The sequence below is a fragment of the Aquarana catesbeiana genome, linkage group LG06, assembly GCF_042186555.1.
Source record: "Aquarana catesbeiana isolate 2022-GZ linkage group LG06, ASM4218655v1, whole genome shotgun sequence".
Classification (NCBI taxonomy): domain Eukaryota; kingdom Metazoa; phylum Chordata; class Amphibia; order Anura; family Ranidae; genus Aquarana; species Aquarana catesbeiana.
In genome coordinates this window covers 384157145-384177399 of record NC_133329.1, presented here as the reverse complement: position 1 = coordinate 384177399, position 20255 = coordinate 384157145, and the positions used below count along the sequence as shown (strand labels likewise).

The 20255-nt window shown below is 44.6% G+C and overlaps 1 protein-coding gene across 1 annotated transcript in view; it reads right to left on the bottom strand.

Annotated features, from left to right (window-relative positions):
- Positions 1 to 20255, bottom strand: part of OBSL1 (obscurin like cytoskeletal adaptor 1) — a 152983-nt gene that overhangs the window by 2696 nt on the left and 130032 nt on the right. Inside the window, exons 20-26 of the mRNA XM_073634270.1 lie at positions 18801 to 19067; positions 16542 to 16921; positions 13450 to 13603; positions 7450 to 7611; positions 6329 to 6433; positions 3800 to 4066; positions 1868 to 2137 (exon numbers count right to left, since the gene is read on the bottom strand). Of these exons, the coding sequence (XP_073490371.1) occupies positions 1868 to 2137; positions 3800 to 4066; positions 6329 to 6433; positions 7450 to 7611; positions 13450 to 13603; positions 16542 to 16921; positions 18801 to 19067 (1605 nt within the window). The remainder of the gene's footprint in view (positions 1 to 1867; positions 2138 to 3799; positions 4067 to 6328; positions 6434 to 7449; positions 7612 to 13449; positions 13604 to 16541; positions 16922 to 18800; positions 19068 to 20255) is intronic.

Below are 20255 nucleotides of genomic sequence, written 5' to 3'. Positions count from 1 at the left end.
GGCTAGGATTCTTGAAGACCAGCCTAGACACAGTTGAGCTTATAAAAGAACCAATGGAAACAATGGTGATTTAAATTATCTCTATTATAAATATTATAAATAGGCTAGACCTACCTTTCTGAGCAATAATTATAATGTAACATGAAGAATGGTCAGGATCTGCACCATAATAACTAAAATAAAATAGATTTAACCACTGTACATTCCTTTTACAGTATTACGATTGCACAGACTTACTTACCAAAAATTGTATTAGTGCCTTAATGGCACTTGTGCACTCATACACTATATTGTCAAAAGTACTGAGACACCTGCCTTTACATGCACATGAACTTTAATTGCATCCCAGTCTTAGTCCGTAGGGCTCAATATTGAGTTGGCCCACCCTTTGCAGCTATAACAGCTTCAACTCTTCTGGGAAGGCTGTCCACAAGGTTTAGGAGTGTGTCTATGGGAATGTTTGACCATTCTTCCAGAAGCACATTTGTGAGATCAGGCACTGATGTTGGACAAGAAGGCCTGGCTCACAGTCTCCACTCTAATTCATCCCAAAGGTGTTCTATTGTGTTGAGGTCATGACTCTGTGCAGGCCAGTCAAGTTCCTCCACCCCAAACTCGCTCATCCATGTCTTTATGGACCTTGCTTTTTGCACTGGTGCGCAGTCATGTTGGAACAGGAAGGGACCATCCCCAAACTGTTCCCACAAAGTTGGGAGCATGAAATTGTCCAAAATGTCTTGGTATGCTGACGCCTTAAGAGTTCCCTTCAATGGAACTAAGGGGCAAAGCCCAACCCCTGAAAAACAACCCCACACCATAATCCCCCCTCCACAAAATGGTTTGGACCAGTGCACAAAACAAGGTCCATAAAGACATGGATGAGCGAGTTTGGGTGGAGGAACTTGACTGGCTTGCACACAGACTTCAGGGGACTGTTTAGACCCATGATATCTCACCAAAGACCTCCCCAACAGCGTTGTGAAAAAATGTAAAAAATTATTTTAAGAAATTATAAAACAAATAATAAATAAAACTGTAAAAAATCAGACTAAAATTTCTAATCAATCCAAAAAGCCACGCCCAATATGTAGCATAGTTTAGCCACCCCACTGTTTTCAGGTCACTTTCTCTCTGGTAGGGGCCCCAGGGCATTACTTTGCCCATGATGCTATTAAGATGGCACTGGTTTTACCAGTCACCTGGTAAAACCCTGCTCTACCCATGTGGCAGCCATGTCAAAAACGAAACAGCATGTCGCATTTGGCAGGTGGTAGTGTTGTCGAATGTGAGCCATTCAAGTGAATGAGGCTGTGCTGCAACCGCAGATCGCTCTTGTATGCGGCTGCTATAAAACCGTAATGTCCTCTGAGTAGTTATGAATTGGGGAAAAAATCAAATTCAGCACAAGCTTCTAATACAGAATATGAGAAGCTCACAGTGCGCAGTGAAATCAGAGTAAGCCATTTCAGTCCATGATAAGAGCCTGCACAACTGTGCTGAAGGTCCAAACCAATGGGGGCCACACTGAAGGGGTACAAAGGGCTGCATAGACCCAGAGAACATCAGTATGACAAGCTTGTTCTAGTCAGTTAAGCAAATGGACAATAACTACCTTCTGATTTCAAGGAAAAGAGAAAATCGGCAGTTGGTTGTATTCAGTCATTTTAACAACTCTTGCTCTATAGTCAGAACTGAGTTATTGTTTATATTAGCTCAACAGATCCTTTCTTTTACTCACCCATACTGCACTGGAATAAGAAAACAGAAAAGTAAAATCGGCTATCTGCTATGAGCAACACAGATTGTGTAAGACAACAATTCCCTTGGACATATTGATAACCAAGGCTCACCAAGTTCTCTCCATTACCTAGCACAGTGAGCCTGGCTTCTGAGCGTGCCTTGCCGGCGGTAAATCTGACGGTTCCTGACAATCCAGGATACGTGTCCCTCAGGGTGAGCTTGTGCCGGTTTCCTCTGCTTTCGATGATGATATTTCCACCGTTGTGCATTAGCACCCCATTCAGACTCCACTGTGGAGGACGGGGGAGAGGAATGGACACCTCACACTCAAAACAAGCGTCATTGGGAGCCGTCACCTTGACATCTCTCAGATTACGAATCAGCTGGATGGCCAGACCTGAAATATTTCAAAATTATTACAAATTAATGTATTATTATAGCAGAAAATGTGGGGCTTAAAGGTTATGTTCACTTTTTCAGCCAAACTGAGATAATCACTGTGACCTGTAAGAACTTTTTTAAAGCGCCAATCTAAGTGCCAGGAGATGCTGCTCAAGCTATCCACAACTAAAGGGGGTTCTGGCATCTGAAATGCTCATCCCAGCAGCTTAAGAAGTTATATAATATAGAGGGCGCCACACACTGACAGCTCAATGCAAATCAAATAGCAAAAAAGAGGCCTCAGGTCCTCCTCAGACCACGTCCCTGACATGTTTCGCCCTGCCCCCAGGGCTTAGTCATAGCATACCCTATGACTAACCCCCGGGGTGGGGCAAAATGCATCGGGGGCTTAGTCTCAGGAGGAGCTGAGGCCAAGGCTGCTTTTTGCAATTTGATTTGCATTGAGCTGTCAGTGTGCCGTGCCTCTCTATTGTATAACAAATTGGGCTGTTGCCTAATTTATATTTGTTACATGTTTCCATTAACATAGCATAACTAAAACAAAATATTTAAAAATCACTGGTTACATTTTTAAGATCTTTTTAGTTGCTTTAGTTGCTTTAACCACTTAAGGACCAGAAGGATTTCCCCCCATTTTTTGCGATACGGCACTGCGCGCTTTAAAGGGGTTGTAAAGGTAAAAGTTTTTTCACCTTAATGCATTCTAGGTGGCTCTACAAAGTATTGACTTTAGGGGGGTGAATAGTTATGCACATTGACTTTTTCTGTTATTTGTCCTATTTGTTGTTTGCTTCACAAAAAAAAAAAATCTTCAAAGTTGTGGGCATGTTCTGTAAATTAAATGATGCAAATCCTTAAACAATCCATGTTAATTCCAGGTTGTGAGGTAACAAAACACGGAAAATGCCAAGGGGGTGCATACTTTTGCAAGGCACCGTATATAGGAGGATTTGTTTCATCTCTGCATATCGCGTGAGGCTATTTACTTTACTGGGTAAATGAGAGGGTTTACAACCACTTTAACTGAACTAACTGCAGTAACCTTAAAGTAGAACTAAACTGTATCTGAGCACCACAAACTGCAAATACTATTTAATTCTTTTTTAATATTCAAAGTAAACTTCCCCATCCATTCATGTCTCGATGCTTTATTTTGTTGATAAATCACTTTGAAAACACCCCCCTAGCATTTCTAGCTGTGGCCATCTTGAGTAAGGGCAGATGAGTCATGAAGCATTTGCTTTTTTTGGAATCCATCTGCCCCTAGCTCAAGCACACAGGCAGGAGGGTGTGGTTAGCTGAGAAAGCACCTCCTCCAGATAAAGGAAAAAAATGTCCATGAAGACTCCTGGGATGTATGACATTATTTTGTCCTAGGCTAAAAACTAGAAAGCAACTGAAAAGATGTAAAAAAAGTTTAAAAAATATATACAATATCCTGTTTACTAATGCTAGCAGCGGAAGAATTAAAAATAGTTAATGTTGATTGTGAGAGTTGAGTTCCACGTTAACTCTCATTGGGCAATATGAGGTTCCACACTTGGCAAAGCCACATTGCTCTTTCACTTTCGAAGTGTAAAAACTTAATGGAAAACAGATTTATTAGTTTGTATTTCTAATAATCAAGATTGTTGTGTAATAGAGGTCCTCGCCTTACCTTCCACCATCAGACGAGCTGAGCTCTGCCCCCCACTAGTCTTCATGGTATAGACACCCTCATCTTCTGGGTCCACATCATTGATGAACAGCGTCCGATAAGCATCTTCACTGGTTATCTGGTATTTGTCGGATGGGAGGATCACCTGACCTCCTCGCAGCCAGGAGACCCGAGCCCGTGCCGGACTGACCTTACACTCCAGGATGACCCGATGACCCTGCAGGGCCGTCTTGTCTCTCAGCGCCTTCAGTATGCGCACAGGGAGCTCTGGAGAGTTAGCGGGGATAGAAAGAACACAGTTACCATCTTTCAATTTTGATCTTGTCAACTTCCCTATCATTTCAAATAGAATCAGTTAAAAATACAACACGAATAGAATCCTCCAGGGCAATGGGGGCAACCTGCTATGGGCTCCTCAAGGGGATCTACACCCTTTTCCAAAAAGACTTCACCATTTTTTTTTTGGCTTTGAAAAATATGGGCATAAAACCAAGTCAATCAGCCATGATCAAAAGGGATCGACAGTCTGGCTCCTCTCAGCATCCCCTGCACCCCCTTCCCCTTCTTGTCACAACTGTTTAGAGATAGAAGAGGGAAAGAAAATCGAGAAATGTTATCACGCTTTGTAAATGTTGAGGCTTGTTTCTGTTCCCTCTAAAGCAAGTTTTCAGCCAGTTCCTAATGAAACAAAACAAAATTTGCTCCATGGGTAGTCCTCTCGGCCACCTCCTGCCTGCATCCTTTGCCTGAAAAAGTGAAGAAACCAGAAAGAAAACTGTTGGCCAAATGGTGGCAATGGGTGTAAGACTATAATTGCCACAGCAGGAGATACTGTACGTCCATTTGCTCTGTTTAGTTCAAACCCACAGGCTTTTGTGAAGCTTCACATTAGAGATGAGCACAGGCGTGCTTGGATCCAGTGGCGGCCCATCCATTAAGGGCGCACGGGCACCGCCCCCTTTATCACGCCACCCCTCTATATGTATCATGGATAGATTCATGCATAGCATAGATCCATGCATAGCATAGATCCATGCATAGCATGAATCTATCCATGGCCGCCGCAGCCACCCCCTAGTCAGGCGTCCTGCCCCTTTTAGGATGCCGGGTGCCTGAATTACAGCGGCGGGGGTGTTTTTTTAAGCACCTGATTAGAGCCATAGGCTCTAATAGGCTTCAAAATAGAGTGGACTCAGAGCGCAGAGCATTGCACTCAGAGCCCACCCAGGTATGTTAAAAAAGCAAATGAATATTCACTTTTCTACCACTGAACCGCCTCTCCGCCAATCAGGAAGCGCGGGACTAATACCCATCATCTGATTGGCTGAAAGGACAGACGCTCCCATTGGATGCCTAGCAGGAAGAAAGAAGAGACGCATGGAGGACACAGCTCGCCGCTGCCTGACCCGCTGCCCATCCCACAGCTCGCCGCCATCACCCACTGCCTAACCCGTGACCAAGATGAAGTAAGTGCCGGTCAGACAGCGAGCGGGCGGGCAGGGGGTCACAGTGGCTTCATTTGATGAGCACAGTGGCTGCATTTGATGAGCACAGTGGCTTTAATTGATGGGCACAGTGGCTGAAATTGATGGCACAGTGGCTGCATTTGATGAGCACAGTGGCTGCATTTGATGAGCACAGTGGCTTTAATTGATGGGCACAGTGGCTGCATTTGATGGCACAGTGGCTGCATTTGATGAGCACAGTGGCTGCATTTGATGAGCACAGTGACTTTAATTGATGGGCACAGTGGCTGAAATTGATGGCACAGTGGCTGCAATTGATGGCACAGTGGCTGCAATTGATGGGCACAGTGGATGCATATAATGGCACAGTGAGGCTGCAATGGATGTTTTTTTCAGTATTTTTCAGATTGTTTGCACCCCCCCCCCCCCCCCAAAAAAAAATGTTGCCCACCAGCCGCCACTGCTTGGATCCTTATCCAATCCCGCCTGTGCTATCTCACCAGGGAGCTGTCACAGTGCCCCACCATAAGAGGCCAAGGCATTCCACATCCTGCAGACACACATATACAAGGGGTGTGTATATGTGCATCTACGGGGAAAGAAATGCCCTGGCCATTTATGATTAGTGGGGCGCTGAGATGTCTTCCTGGCAAAAGAACTCAGGTAGGTTCAGACTAGGATCCGAACATGCTTGAGCTCATCCCTAGTTCCCAAGGTTCCTCTGCTTTATCCAGGTCATGGTATATCTAGTAGTTGTTTGTCACATTCAACTAGACTTGCTCTGTAGACTGGACTTCTGTAATGTTGAAGACATTTAGCAACTTCCAGGAGCCACTTCTTCAGAACAGAAGAAATGGATTGGAGAAGCTACGAAATGTCTTCAACATTACAGAGGTCCAGTCTACAGAACAAGTCTAGATTCATTTGACCGTATACTATTAACTGTGGAGTTTCTTTCTCCAGACATTTTAATAAATGAATCCCCATTCAGCTTTCCAAAGCACTAAGGTTTCCTCCCTGGAACAGCCCTCAGACAGGGCAGGAATCAGTAACAACCTATTACCTGTCACTACAAGCTTGGCTCTTGACTCGGATCTTCTTGCTCGAAAGAGGATTTCTCCAGAGTCCCCACATTGGGCCCCACAGATCAACAGGAAATGCCTTCGCCCTGCAGAGATAGAAGAAATGAACGCTGAACTAACAGAGATCTCCAAGCTCGGTTGGGTATGTTGCAAGCTTCTGCATTTATTGATCAGAACTATGAATCAAACAGAAACCATACTAATGCCGCGTACACACGACCGGACTTTCCGGCAAACTAGAACTCAATGGAATTCCGACAGACTTTCAAAACTAACGGACTTGTCCACAAACGAACGTTCATAAGTCCATTCGTTTTGAACGTGATGACGTAAACGGGACTAAACAAGGAAGTTCAATAGCCAGTAGCCAATAGCTTCCCTTGCTTTGTATTTGGTCCGTCGGACCAGCACACAGACGAACGAATTTCCTGATTTAAGTCTGTCGGAGTTGAGTCCGTAGATTTGAAACATGTTCTATTTCTAGGTCCGTCTAATTTTCCCCCCGAAAAATGAAGGATTAGCCCACATACGATCGGATTGTCCGACGGACTAATCCCGTCGGACCTAGTCTGCCGGAAAGTCCGGTCGCACATTAGAGTCCCACTCTGTCCATTTGTTCAGTTAGAGTTGGGAAGGGCTGCTTGATCTAAAGTTCTCCTTCCCTGGTGCTTACTCCCTCATCAACATGTTGATGAAATGTTTTAATACCATTCAGTTTTCATGACATTTTTAGACCCTGTTCTTCTCTATGCAATGCAGGCAGGTCATGGCTGGTGGGGCAGGAAGGGTACTGTGCACAGCTTCCTGAAAACATCACATCACTCTCTACAGAGCCTTAAGTCCTGATGCAAGCAGTGCATAAAAACCCAGTGGTTACTGAATACCACCAATAGAAAACTATCTGTCTCAAGCAAATGATGTACAGTGTTGCCTGCAGGAGTAATTGTCTATCAAACTATCACAACACTGGAAAATAAAAATGGACTGTTAATGAAGGGGTATTACAGGCTGGTACTCAAGTGGTTAAAGAGCCAGGTAGAATATAAAGGAAATTTATGGAAAACTAACTGACTAGATCCAGAAGGTGGGATAGGAAATGTACCTTCCTGACGGATCTTTGTGGTTGATGTTACTTTGATTTTCTCGCCGTTTTTGAACCACTCCCCCGTGGCCTGAGCACATGACAGTTCACAGATGAAGGCAGCATTGTCATTCTCTATTATCTCCACATCCTGCAGGTCCTTCACCACTTGTGGTTCTTGTTCTATGGGAAATGGAAGTAAATTATTTTATAAAGAACTCCACACAAACAGTTAAATTCACAGAGTATTGCAGTTCTAAACCCCCAACTGTCATCAAATGTGCTAAAGCACTGTGTATCATAAACCATTGCCACTTTTTTTCCATAAAATATTGTTTTTATGTTTTCTTTCCATCCTTTTTTGCATATTGATGCTGATTTCCTCAAATACCTGGTAGCCACTTCATGTGTACACGCGTCAGCTGCACATCATTGCTCTGGATTGGCTTACGGACAACAGTGAAGCATGCCTGCACACAGTCACTTTTGGGGGAGCACCAGGAGGAGCATGTGACAGGGTGACAATACAATTGGAAGACAGGGAATGTCTGAACAAGGATTTTTCATGGCAGGATCTCCAGTTAATATTTTAGTAAAAACTTTAGGTATAAAAAGATTAAAAAACAACTGTTGGAAGCACTCACAGTTCCAAAGCACCCTTCCAAGTCCTGTGCCGCCATTGTTGCAGATATAAAACCACTTTGTGTGCACCAATTGCCTTTGCATATCCAGATACAGAGGCGTCGTCAGGGGGTGGCTATTGAGGCTACAGCCCTGGGGCTAATAGCCCCGAGTCTCTTGTCCCAGTCCTAGAATGCAGGGGACAGGGGCAGACTGAGCCGTGGTAGCGCTGGCTCTGGCTCCAGCTCCAGATTCCCCCCCCGCCTGACTCTACTCTTGGTCACTGGTTGCTATAGCCGCCTCACTGCCCACTGTGCCCACACTGCCCAGCATTGCACTTCCTCCTCCTCCTCCGCGCTAGTGCTCATGGGGACTGCCATTTCTGGACTGAAGCGTCCCTCCAGTGGAGTGCAGAGCAGCAGGGATGGGGATACCTGGGCAGCCGGGAAGAGCTCAAGAGGGAGAGAGAGAAGAGACCGCCATCCTGAGCAGCATCCCCAGCACCTCCCAGAGCCTGCACTCCACCTATCAGTCCTCTCCCAGCGCGCTGTGACTGGAAGGGGAAGAAGGCGGAAATTACAATTCGGCCGCCGTGCGACATCGATCGGCGTTCGGATGGCTCTCCTCCTCTCCTCTGGCTGCCTCACACACCAGCACCACGGCTGAGCTGCTGCTGCAGGACCTGGACAAATGAAGTCTGTCTCCTTCTGGTCAGGTAGGTCAGTCAGTGTGTGTATGGCAGGTACCAGGTCAGTGTATGTATATCAGGTAGGTCAGTGTATGTAGGTCAGTGTGGGTCAGGTAGGTCAGTGTGGGTCAGGCAGGTCAGTGTGGGTCAGGTAGGTCAGTGTGTGTGGGTCAGTGTATTTAGGTCAGTGTGAGTCAGGTAGGTCAGTGTATGTCAGGTAGGTCAGTGTATGTCAGGTAGGTCAGTGTGGGTCATGTAGGTCAGTGTATGTCAGGTAGGTCAGTGTATGTAGGTCAGTTTATGTCAGGTAGGTCAGTGTGGGTCAGGTAGGTCAGTGTAGGTCAGTGTATGTCAGGTAGGTCAGTGTAGGTCAGTGTATGTCAAGTAGGTCAGTGTGTGTAGGTCAGTGTGGGTCAGGTAGGTCAGTGTGGGTCAGGTAGGTCAGGTAGCTCAGTGTGGGTGGGTCAGTGTATGTAGGTCAGTGTGGGTCAGGTAGGTCAGTGCGGGTCAGGTAGGTCAGTGTATGTAGGTCAGTGTGGGTCAGGTAGGTCAGTGTAGGTCAGTGTATGTAGGTCAGTGTATGTCAGGTAGGTCAGTGTGGGTCAGGTAGGTCAGTGTGTGTGGGTCAGTGTGTGTAGGTCAGTGTGGGTCAGGTAGGTCAGTGTGGGTCAGTGTATGTCAGGTAGGTCAGTGTGTATCAGGTAGGTCAGTGTATGTCAGGTATGTCAGTGTGGGTCAGGTAGGTCAGTGTATGTCAGGTAGGTCAGTGTATGTAGGTCAGTGTATGTCAGGTAGGTCAGTGTGGGTCAGGTAGGTCAGTGTGGGTCAGGAAGGTCAGTGTGGGTCAGGTAGGTCAGTGTATGTCAGGTAGGTAGGTCAGTTTAGTGGTCAGCATTGATGGGCACTGGTAAGCCAGGCAGCAACCAGCAAGTCACCTACCCCCCGCCACACAACCCCTCCGCCCAACCAAAAAAACCCAGCGCCACTAGAGCCCCCCCCCCACCGTGCCTGCCTTGGACTTCGGGCTGAAGCCCCTGGTCTTTTTGCCACCTAGCAATGCCCCTGCCCAGATATATATTATAACAGTGGCATACCTTATACCTTATAACAGTGGCAGTGACATCATCGCTGTGCTGTACATAGCCTGTGCAGAGAGCAGAGCAGACCTATGGGAGGGACCCAGCAGGCCCCTCCTACTATAGGCTGCCTGCAGAAAACTACAGGATGGGGCGGAGACAAGACCAGTCACCCTGCACAAGGAGAGAGAGCAGCAGTGATCGGTCTATATTACAGGAAGCTCCTGCAGAGGGAAAGTCTCACACTGGATTACTGCGCAGATCTGGAAGAAATACACAAAGTATACCAAGATTCAAGGAAGAAAACACCTGATGAATGAATGATGAGCTGAGCATGCACACAGAACGGTCCACAGAACTGTGCACAGATTCAGGATCGTGCGCACATATACACGTGCACATACATGTAAGCATTATCGTGCTCATGAGCGTGAGCATCCATGTTTGAATTGACTAGTCTTTGTTGCCCAGTGGCCTGAGAGGTCGTCAGTTCCTGTGACCAGACCCTGCTTGTTCCTGTAAAATATCTACTTTGCCTTCTGACTATGCTGGATCTCGATCCCTCCAGTACCTGACCTCTGGCTTGTTTCTTGACTCTGTACCTTGCTTATGCCTTCAGCTTATCCTCTGCTTGCGTGATACTGACCTCTGCCTGGCTACTTGTCTTCTATAGCTGTACCTGTTCTGCCCACCCATTGCCAACTTCTGCCAGCCTGGCCATGTTCCTACCTCCTGCTTCAGCAAGCCCTGTGATGACATCTGGCACCAGTTCCTGTTCTTCAGGTTCTGCGTCATCTCAAGATTCCGTTCTTCTGCTGGCCAGAACATACTACAGGCACCCGTGCCACTCCATGTCCTGTCCCACCCTATCATCAATCTTGGGGGACAAACAGGACAGGAAGTGTAAGGGAGAGCCCTCTCATCAGTTCGGTCTTTACCAGGCATGTGACAAATGTATTTAGACAATATTTGCTTATTCTGGAGTAGACATGTGCATGTCGAAAAAATTTGTTTCGTTAATCTAGTTATTTCGTTTAGTTCAATTTGGTTGATTCGTTCAATTCGGATTCGGAATTTTCGAATGTTCTTCGAATTTACCGATTTTTTGGATTTGAAACGTTCAAATTAATTTTCGAATCGGTCAAAACGAAAATGTTATATTGTTTTCGATTTGAATGCAGCAAAGTGAACAAACAAAAGCAAAATCTTCATCAAATCATTACAATGACTCTTTAAATCTCCTTTGGCTTAACAAAAACAGCATTATTTCGAAATAGTACTCTAATAACACATGCAATCTTTGATTTTAGCAATATGTGTAGTTAGAATTCGACTGGAGTAAAATTCGATTCGAATTTCAGTCCAAATTTCCCAAATTCGGACTAATTTCGTTACGTTATTCGGAGCATTCAGTAAAACTTGTTTATATTGTAATTCGGGTATTCGGATGTATCCGAATCTCCGAATAACGAAAAATTTGTCCGAATATTAATTCGGAACGAAACGAACCGCACATATTTATTCTGGAGTTCAGCTTTAAATCTGCATGTTGTTTCTTATAGAACTCAACCAACTTTATTCCACAGACAGCTTTACTCCACTACTCTCCTCTAGCACATTTCACTCTCTACTGGGGCTTAGTTGTAAAGCTCACTCTATGACTAAGCCCAAGTAGGGGGCAAAACGCTTCAAAAGGTTGAGTGTCTCTAACAAAATAAAAGCTTGCTGAATTCAATGGGAATTGGTGTGCGTTTTGACGGTGCTTGAACTCTTCGAATTACATTGACATGTTAAAGCTTATAGCTTTTATACAGATTTTAAAGTGGAAGTCAATGCAAAAACTAAAATCCCTGAATCTATAGCCACCAACATTCTAACACTAGCCTATCTAGCCCTCAAAAGAAAAAAATCTGTATACATACCTTTTCTACAGGCAATCCAACCCGATCTCAAGGCTCTGATCCCACAATGAGCGGTCAGCCGCGGCTTTGCTGTGTAGGCGGATGCAGAGGACACGTCCATCAACAGAAGCCCCATAGTAACTCTATGGGTGACGTCACTTTTCATTTATTTCAGGGCCGTTGTCGGTTGTGTACTCAGCAGAGTTTCCACCACTGGAGATCGGGTCGGATTGCCTGCAGCAGTGGCGTCGCTAGGGGGTGGCTTTTGGGGCTATAGCCCTGAATCTGGGGCCCATAGCCCCGATTCTCTGCAGGGGTCCCCAAGGGGAGGGGAGGCTCTCTGGGGACCTTGATGTAAGTGGGAGGCTCTCTGGGGACCCTGATGTAAGTGGGAGGCTCTCTGGGAACCCTGATGCAAGGGGGAGGTTCTCTGGAGATCCTAATGGTAGGGGGGGTTCTCTGGGAACCCTGATGCAAGGGGGAGGCTCTCTGGGGACCCTGATGCAAGGGGGAGGCTCTCTGGGGACCCTGATGTAAGTGGGGTGCTCTCTGGGGACCCTGATGTAAGTGGGGTGCTCTCTGGGGACCCTGATTTAAGGGGGAGGCTCTCTGGGGACCCTGATGCAAGGGGGAGGCTCTCTGGGAACCCTGATGCAAGGGGGAGGTTCTCTGGAGATCCTAATGTAAGGGGGGGCTCTCTGGGAACCCTGATGCAAGGGGGAGGCTCTCTGGGGACCCTGATGTAAGTGGGGTGCTCTCTGGGGACCCTGATTTAAGGGGGAGGCTCTCTGGGGACCCTGATGCAAGGGGGAGGCTCTCTGGGGACCCTGATGCAAGGGGGAGGTTCTCTGGGGACCCTGATGCAAGGGGGAGGTTCTCTGGAGATCCTAATGTAAGGGGGGCTCTCTGGGGACCCTGATGTGAGGGGGGGCTCTCTGGGGATATATACACACACACACGTATATTATATACATGTGTATGCCCGCCCAAGCGTATGACTTTCTTTACTGCGTTGCTATCGGCTCTAGCCCCTGATCTTTTGTAGACCTAGCAACTCCCCTGGCGTGCAGAAAAGGTATGTATAGCGATTTTATCTTTACAGGGCTAGAGAAGTTAGTGTTAGAATGTTGGTGGCTATAAATGCAGGGATTTTAGTTTTTGCATGGACTTCCACTTTAAGGACTGGATTTAGTTTTACTTTACCCCAAATAACAAGGATAACTTGCCACAAATTTGTGGCAGTGTTGAATTGTAAGTCTTTTTAACTTACTGCACATTTTCGCTGGTAAGTTTACACTTGCAGAGCACTTGAAGCACAAGTTCTAATTGGCACTTTTCCAATTTGAAGCAAATTCGCGTGGCAAGTCTCTAGCAAGAGCAAAGTTGCAGTGGTGAGTCTACAGCAAGAGCTCTCCAAGTCACAGTGCCCCCTGTTTTGGGATGACTATTGCACAACATAACTGAACCAGAACTTGCAGCAGACTTGCAGAATGTTTGCAAAGAACGTTGATCTGGAGTCATGCAATGCGGACTTGCTGCAATTGTGCAACAAACTTGTGAAGCCTGGCAAGTCTAGCAATAGATTAGCAAGTCATTTTCAAACTTGCAGCTCAATTGCTCGCTATCTGGGACATACAGTAAATGCTTTTTGTTTACAGCACAAAGGATTTGTATAGTAGACTCCACATTTCCTGCACTTTGTAATTGAACAGACGACAAGACACGGTCCACTCACCCAGGACACGTAAAGTGGCAGATGCAGCCAGTTCATCCACGTGGCATGTGTAAGTCCCGGCGTCCTGCGGCTCGCAATGGCTGAGATGAAGAATTCTGCGTCTCCCCACAGAGAACATACGACACGATGAACTGAGAACCAGTTGAGCTCCATCCTGGAAGAGAGACACAGGAAAGTGTCAGAGTGTCCTGCATGGGGTATATCTTTTTCTAATCCCACTGTATCTTCCCCCGTCCGGTTGAAACAATCGCCCTACTATATCTGTACTCTATAATAAAATTTAAACATTGTGTAGATTTCTACCACTTCAAATGCATATGTAGACCAAATATTTTTTTTTTAGTTTTGGATAGAGCTGGGAATGGTTAAAATATATGTTGGTTTATTTTTTGCTCTAGAGTCCAGAAAAAATATAACTTAAAATCACTGGTCGAAAAAGAGAGCCAACAAATTTTGGTGGGTCCAGACATCCCCTCTTCATTAGGGCATATATACAGTAGTATGTAACCTTAAAGTGTATATAAACACTAACACTAAATTCCTCTTATTTGCTCCCTTCTGGTCTGTTAATGATATACCATTGAAAGTGCTTTATTACATCTGTTCAAAAAGTGCAACAGAAAAAGTAGCTGTTCATCCAGTCAGAAATCTTGTGAGCTGGTAACTTCCCGTACTCTCTGCCTCCTGACTCTGATCAGTTAGCATTGCTCCCTGCTAGCTCTGTGGACTACAAAACACCTCCCCTTGTAATGGAGCAGAGAGGTGTTATGTAGTTCTACCACAGTGTTATGCAGTCCTAACTAGAGAGTTACCGGTCCAGGAAAAAAAATTTAAAAATTGGGAATTTTTTTTCAGTTTTTTTAAAAACGTCTTTTGTTTTTTTTTTTCTGGAAAAATTGTGGAAAAAAAAGAAGCATGGAATATGTTGTTTTACAATGATAAGTATTATATCTATGACATGGTATTCAAACTATATAATATGAAGACCTGGAATACAATTCAAGTAACACTGTATTTTTCAATGTGGTTCTCAAACAAGAGAAATATACATTTCTGCCTTGAGGGGGCACTGCAGGGGAAAGGCTCCAGTTTAGTTTGCTTGTAGGCTCCATCATGTACCTCCTACAGTTGGGCGATTGTTGGGATCCAGTATCTAATTGTTTCTATCCTCTCGGGTCTTAACTGACAGGTAAGAGGGTAAATTTGTTTGTCAAATAAGTTTATCTTTTTTTACCTTTAAATGATTCCTATTAATGTCCTCCACCATCACAGCATAATGTTCCCCTATAGTCTGCTCAGTAAATTGTTTTTTCTTTTCCTCCTTTCAGTAAAATGGTGAGACCAATATCTAGAGTTTGGAAACATTTCCACAGTACAATTTCTGCAGAGAGCAAAGCTGCTTTTTTCAAATATTGTAAGAAGAAATATTCTTTTCCAAATGCTACAAGGATGACAAAACATCCTGGCATGTCAGAGGTGCCCTAAAGACATCAAAAATACCTAATGGAATGAAATGATGAGGACCAGAATGAAAGTGCGAGCTGCTTTTCCCTCCAGAGTCCTCATTCCATTCTTTCTGCTGCTTCTGGATCACCACAAAGTGTTTCTTCACCAGCAGCTTCTTCTAGTAAGGAAGTGTTAGAAACCACAGCCTCCCAAAAATACACAATCCCTTAATTTATAGATATACTGACATCTGAAAATCAGGAGAAAATTGATCAAGCTCTTGCAAGAGCAATATACACTTCTGGATCACAATTGTCCATAACTGAAATTGCATATTGGCAGGAAGCTTATAAATCATCATGAGGGAAAGGGTGTGGTTAGCTGTTCTCATGTAGAGTTGAAATGTTCTGAACATATACAGTCCTTGTTATTCCATTTGGAATAAAAATACAATTTTAAAAATCAAGTTTAATGTATTTACTGAATAAGCTGTACTTTTATTTTAAGCATAATACTTTGATATACACTTCATTTCACCTTCCCAGTATAACAAAAATGACTTTCAATTTGTAAAGCTACTCCACACAAAATTTTTTCTACATTGTACCAAATTTTCTATTTTTTCTATTAATTTTTCTACCAATGATTTATTTAGAAACTTTTCTGGACGCTACGATCATTGGAGTGGCGCCATTGCTGCTTTCTACAAATACAGGCATACCCCACTTTTAAGTACACAATGGGGTTTATTTACTAAAGCTGGAAAGTGCTCCCTTCTGCATAGAAACCAATGAGCTTCCAGGTTTTATTACCAAAGCTTAATTGAACAAGCTGGGGTTAGAAGCTCATTGGTTTCTATGCAGAAGGGAGCCTGATTTTGCACTTTCAACTTTAGTAAATAAACCCCATAGTGTACTTAAAAGTGGGGTATGCCTGTATAGACTTCCCTCAGGGCTCTCCTCTTGTGTACAGTATGTGAGCAAGCTCTCCAAAGCAAGTCAGATTCATTTACAACACTGAATATAAAAAATAGGAGATCTGGCACCTCTTTGGCATTTATCTCAGTTTATTTTTTTGCCGCCTATTGGGTTGATTTACTAGAACTGGAGAGTGCAACATCTGGTGCAGCTGTGTATGGTAACCAATCATCTTCCATTTTTTTTTTTTGTCAAAGATTAATTAAACAAGCTGAAGTTAGAAGCTAAATGGCTACCATGCACACCAGATTTTGCACTCTCCGGTTTTATTAAATCAACCCCTATATCTCATTTAGGAGATTTCCCCTTACGTCCTATTCAGAAGACTACAGGAAGTGAAGGTAAGTCTCTCCAAAGTAAGGCTAAATCTCCTCTTACGTAGATGTCACTGTAACAGGCACCCATGTTGTAAGATTTCCCCTCATCTACTGTAAGATTTTGAATCCCATCACCTTCTGACCCAGTGACAATGGTCTTTAGAACAGAGGGGTAATGCTACACAGCTGGGACAAAGAGGGTGGTGAAAACCGAGGTTCTAACCTAGGTGGCCACTTCTTCTGCCTATCCCTTGACCCTGCCCTGTCTGTTCTACTAACCATTACAGGTGATGTCATAGTGCTATCGGTAAATGAAATCAAACCTATATCATGACCCACTTTTAGATCTCACCTTACTCCAGGTCACAACAGCCTCTTGTTTGGAGACCTCACACTGGAATGTAGCTAGTCCGCCCTCATTGACCACAAAGTCCTGTGGAGGCTGTGTGATGGTCAGAGGAGGCTCAGTGACCGTCAACTGTGCTGTAGTGCGCAGAGTGTCTGTGGTGAAAGCTATGACCGATGAATCTGGGAGGCAGAGATCCGAGAGCAGCAGAAAATGTTGACGACCACTTGTTCTGATGACACATTGGTCATCAGCAGTCAGACGGACTCCACCCTTCCACCATTCTCCGACCAAACCATCATGGGATAACTCCACCAAAAATTCCACGTTACTCCCTTCTTCACACGTCACATCTTTCAAGCCTTTCTTTATCGCTATACTGCGTGCTGTTGAAAGAAAAAAAAAACTTCATATATGTCTGTTAGTGTTTTCCTGGACACTGCTAACTTCTGGAAATTCTAGGTGTCTGACAGCCATGCCGATCCTTAGACATTCTGGGTCACTGTTAAGGAACAAGCATGTAGGCAGGTTGCCTACAGGTTTTTTAGTTAGTCGCTGACCCAGGCTGGGAAGAGGTTAATGCTGTGCTGTTTGCAAGCTTTTTGCATCCAGCCTGCCCACCTGTGATATAAAAAGGAGGTAAGCCAGGATCTGAGAGAACATACTGAGAACATACTGTGATAGATGCGCAGGAGGACTGCTGCGTCTTGCAGTCTGTCAGAAGCATCTGGAGATCAGCCAGGACTTTGAGAATGCCTAAAATGGACTACTAACTTTTGGAGGTATGCCTGGGCAGCCAAGTAGAGACAGATAGGGACTTTTGTCTCTTTTGGACTGTGCTGCTGAGATTTCTAAGTAAAGTGGCATCAACTGTTCTAAGCCTGGTCTGAAGTTATTCAAAGGGGTGCATGATGGTTGTGGTGTATGAAAGAACTTGGGTCAGTAAAGCACGTGGGGTATGAAGCAAACCTACTAGCAGGAGTAGTAATGCAGTTGCTGGTAATCAAGTACTAGTGCAAGGTACATTGCAGCCAGTCATTAAGCGTGGTACCTGGTGCAGGTGATGGGTCAACCGATAGTAAGGGGGTTGGTGATCTGGCTCCCTCCCCAGCTGTCAGTCTCCTGTAGCAACCGGGACCAAACCCACATTACGGTGACCAATAGCCTGGCAACATGGTATGGAAAGGAAGGAGTTAACAAGTGCACGTATGAGGTCCACATTATGTGCATGGCAGGACCCCATTCTGTCACTGGGAGTGAGGTGGCAGAGGTACGCTGGACTGGTGGAGAGGGCACCGGCTCAGCAGTGTCCCTTCTAAATGCAACATACATCAGGCAACAGTGTGTAGTGATATGGTACAGTACTTTTCTGAGGAACTCTGTACTTTTATTACTGCACACAGTAACACGACTCATCTCTACTCCCATGTGCAGAGTTAGTGGCCCCGCCCACAAGCATGTAGCAAGCAACGTCCAGGTGAAGTCTGAACTGCCAATTTGCATCCTTGTTGCAGATCACTGATGCAGAGTGCAAAAAAAAGAAACATTGAGGGGTGCTGGATCCCTTGTTGTTGTTAGGGTTTTGGTTTGGTGACTTTTTGTTACGTGCGCAGCTCTCTATCTTACAGGAGCCTACCCTTAGTAGGGTTTTTGTGCAAACATAGTAAAGGAGAAAACAAATAGAGGGCCACATCAAAGATGTTTGTCCAAATTTGTTCTATTTGCTATTGTATTCAATAAGAGAAACCAACTCAGTTATGGGGTACTGAAGGTCCCCTTCATGAGGGTTTTGGAAATGTGAAAGAAAGCTTTGACTGGACATTTGGAAGTATAATATTAATATAGTGAGAATAACAGAAATCTACTTATAGTGCTCAATTTTGCGGCCAAAATAGGCAATGTAAGACGACTTTTGTTATTCTCAATAATTCCTTTTTGAATATATCACCACCAGTTGTCCAGAATGGGCAATTTGACAAATTGCCCAGAATCGTCAATTGCCCAGAAAGCCATTTTCTCATTTCCAAAGCCCAGATGAAGTGGGCCACTTGCAACCCTAAAATAATGTATGTTGGCTTTTTTGATTGAAAACAACAACAAAAAAAAAAAAACACCTTTGAAGAAGTGGTGTTTTTTTCTTCAGCATTCATTGAAGTCAGAGGATCAGCATGATTGTCGTGTAACTTGTATTTTCAGAAGGCAATGGCATCAATCTCAGGTTTCATTTAAATATCTTGAAATCTTTGACAGAAATATAATACGTACGTAGGACATTAAGGCGGCAGTCAGTCCTGTCATGGAGGCTCTCACAGCTGTAGCGGCCCCGGTCAGAAGCCTGGACACAGTGGATAGTCAGCTTGTGGGTGCAGTCCATGTCTTCAAGTGTAAATTTATCGCTGGGCTGGATGACTATTCCCTGCTTCACCCAGCGCACCTCTCCTCTCTCCGTGGTCACCTGGACCTGAAAGGTGATATCTTCTTCTTCTTCTACCTCCTTGTCCTCCAATCCCTGAACAAACATCACATGTGCCTCTGAGAAGAGATAGGGGACAGGTCAGTCTTCCACTCTTAATAAAATATAAAATCCTATGGAGAATTTCCTCCCACTTTCACGCAAAGCACAAGAAATATCAGAATTAGAATTAAAGGACCAGTCCACCCAAAAGCACAATTTCAATTATGGATGAGGTCTGCCAGGCTAAATTGTCTACCGACTTCCTATATGACAAGATCCTCCTGCCGTTATTGTTAGATCTCTTCTTGCTCACCTTGGAGTTTAATGTGCTCCCATCCACTTTAGAGTTTCTCTACTCTTCTTGTTGAAATCTCCACAGTAATAAATGTATCAAATACTGTATCTAACCAGGAGAATTTTAGGTATACCTGAATCATGCACTCTTTGGCCAGATTTTGATTCCCACCAGATTAGGATGATCTTCTGGAAGCAAATATCAATGACAATTTCCAATCCTCTCTGGTGAACAGATATACTCAATTGAAAACTTGTAAAGGGATCCTTCAGATCTCCTAACAATTCACTTCTTAGTGCCATTGATAGATTCCTGCACTGTCTCTGGTAGAGTACTACCCTATTAGACCAATGATGTTGCAGGGGATGAAGTATCTTGTTGCTGACTATAGGTGGTGAGGGATGGGGAACCCATGTCCCAGGGCTCCCTAAGTGAAATGGGTCTACAAGGATTCCTCTACAAGCTAAGTTCTAAATGAAGACTGTCCTAGACTCCACTATTCCTGGATCACATCTTATGGTTAAACTAAGCCAAACTGCCTTCCAGTGAAGTCACTTCACTTTCCCAGAGTTGTTGGAACAGGTAGAAATAACTGACCCATCTTGATGCACAACTTGGGAAAGAGCATGTGCTCAAACAGCATAGTTGGCAACCAGTGCCATGTAGTTGCATAGACGTGCATACATGAATCTTTGTTTGAGCCTGTTCCAGGCTTTGTTTGCTGTCAGGCTCCCTATGGTAGTCATATTGGTCGGTATGGTCAAAATTATGCTTTATAGACTGGTGTGGATGGAAAAATGTGGCATGCTTTTGGGTGCATTTGGCTTGCTTTGAGATCAGTGTGAGTTCCATCTGAGTTCCTTCACAGCTGCTTTTGACTTGCAGCAGACCCCCCTCTGACCTGTTTCTAGCCTTATTCAAGCTACTTTGGCATTGCTGTTGATTTATGTAAGGAGAAAATCAGTTCTGA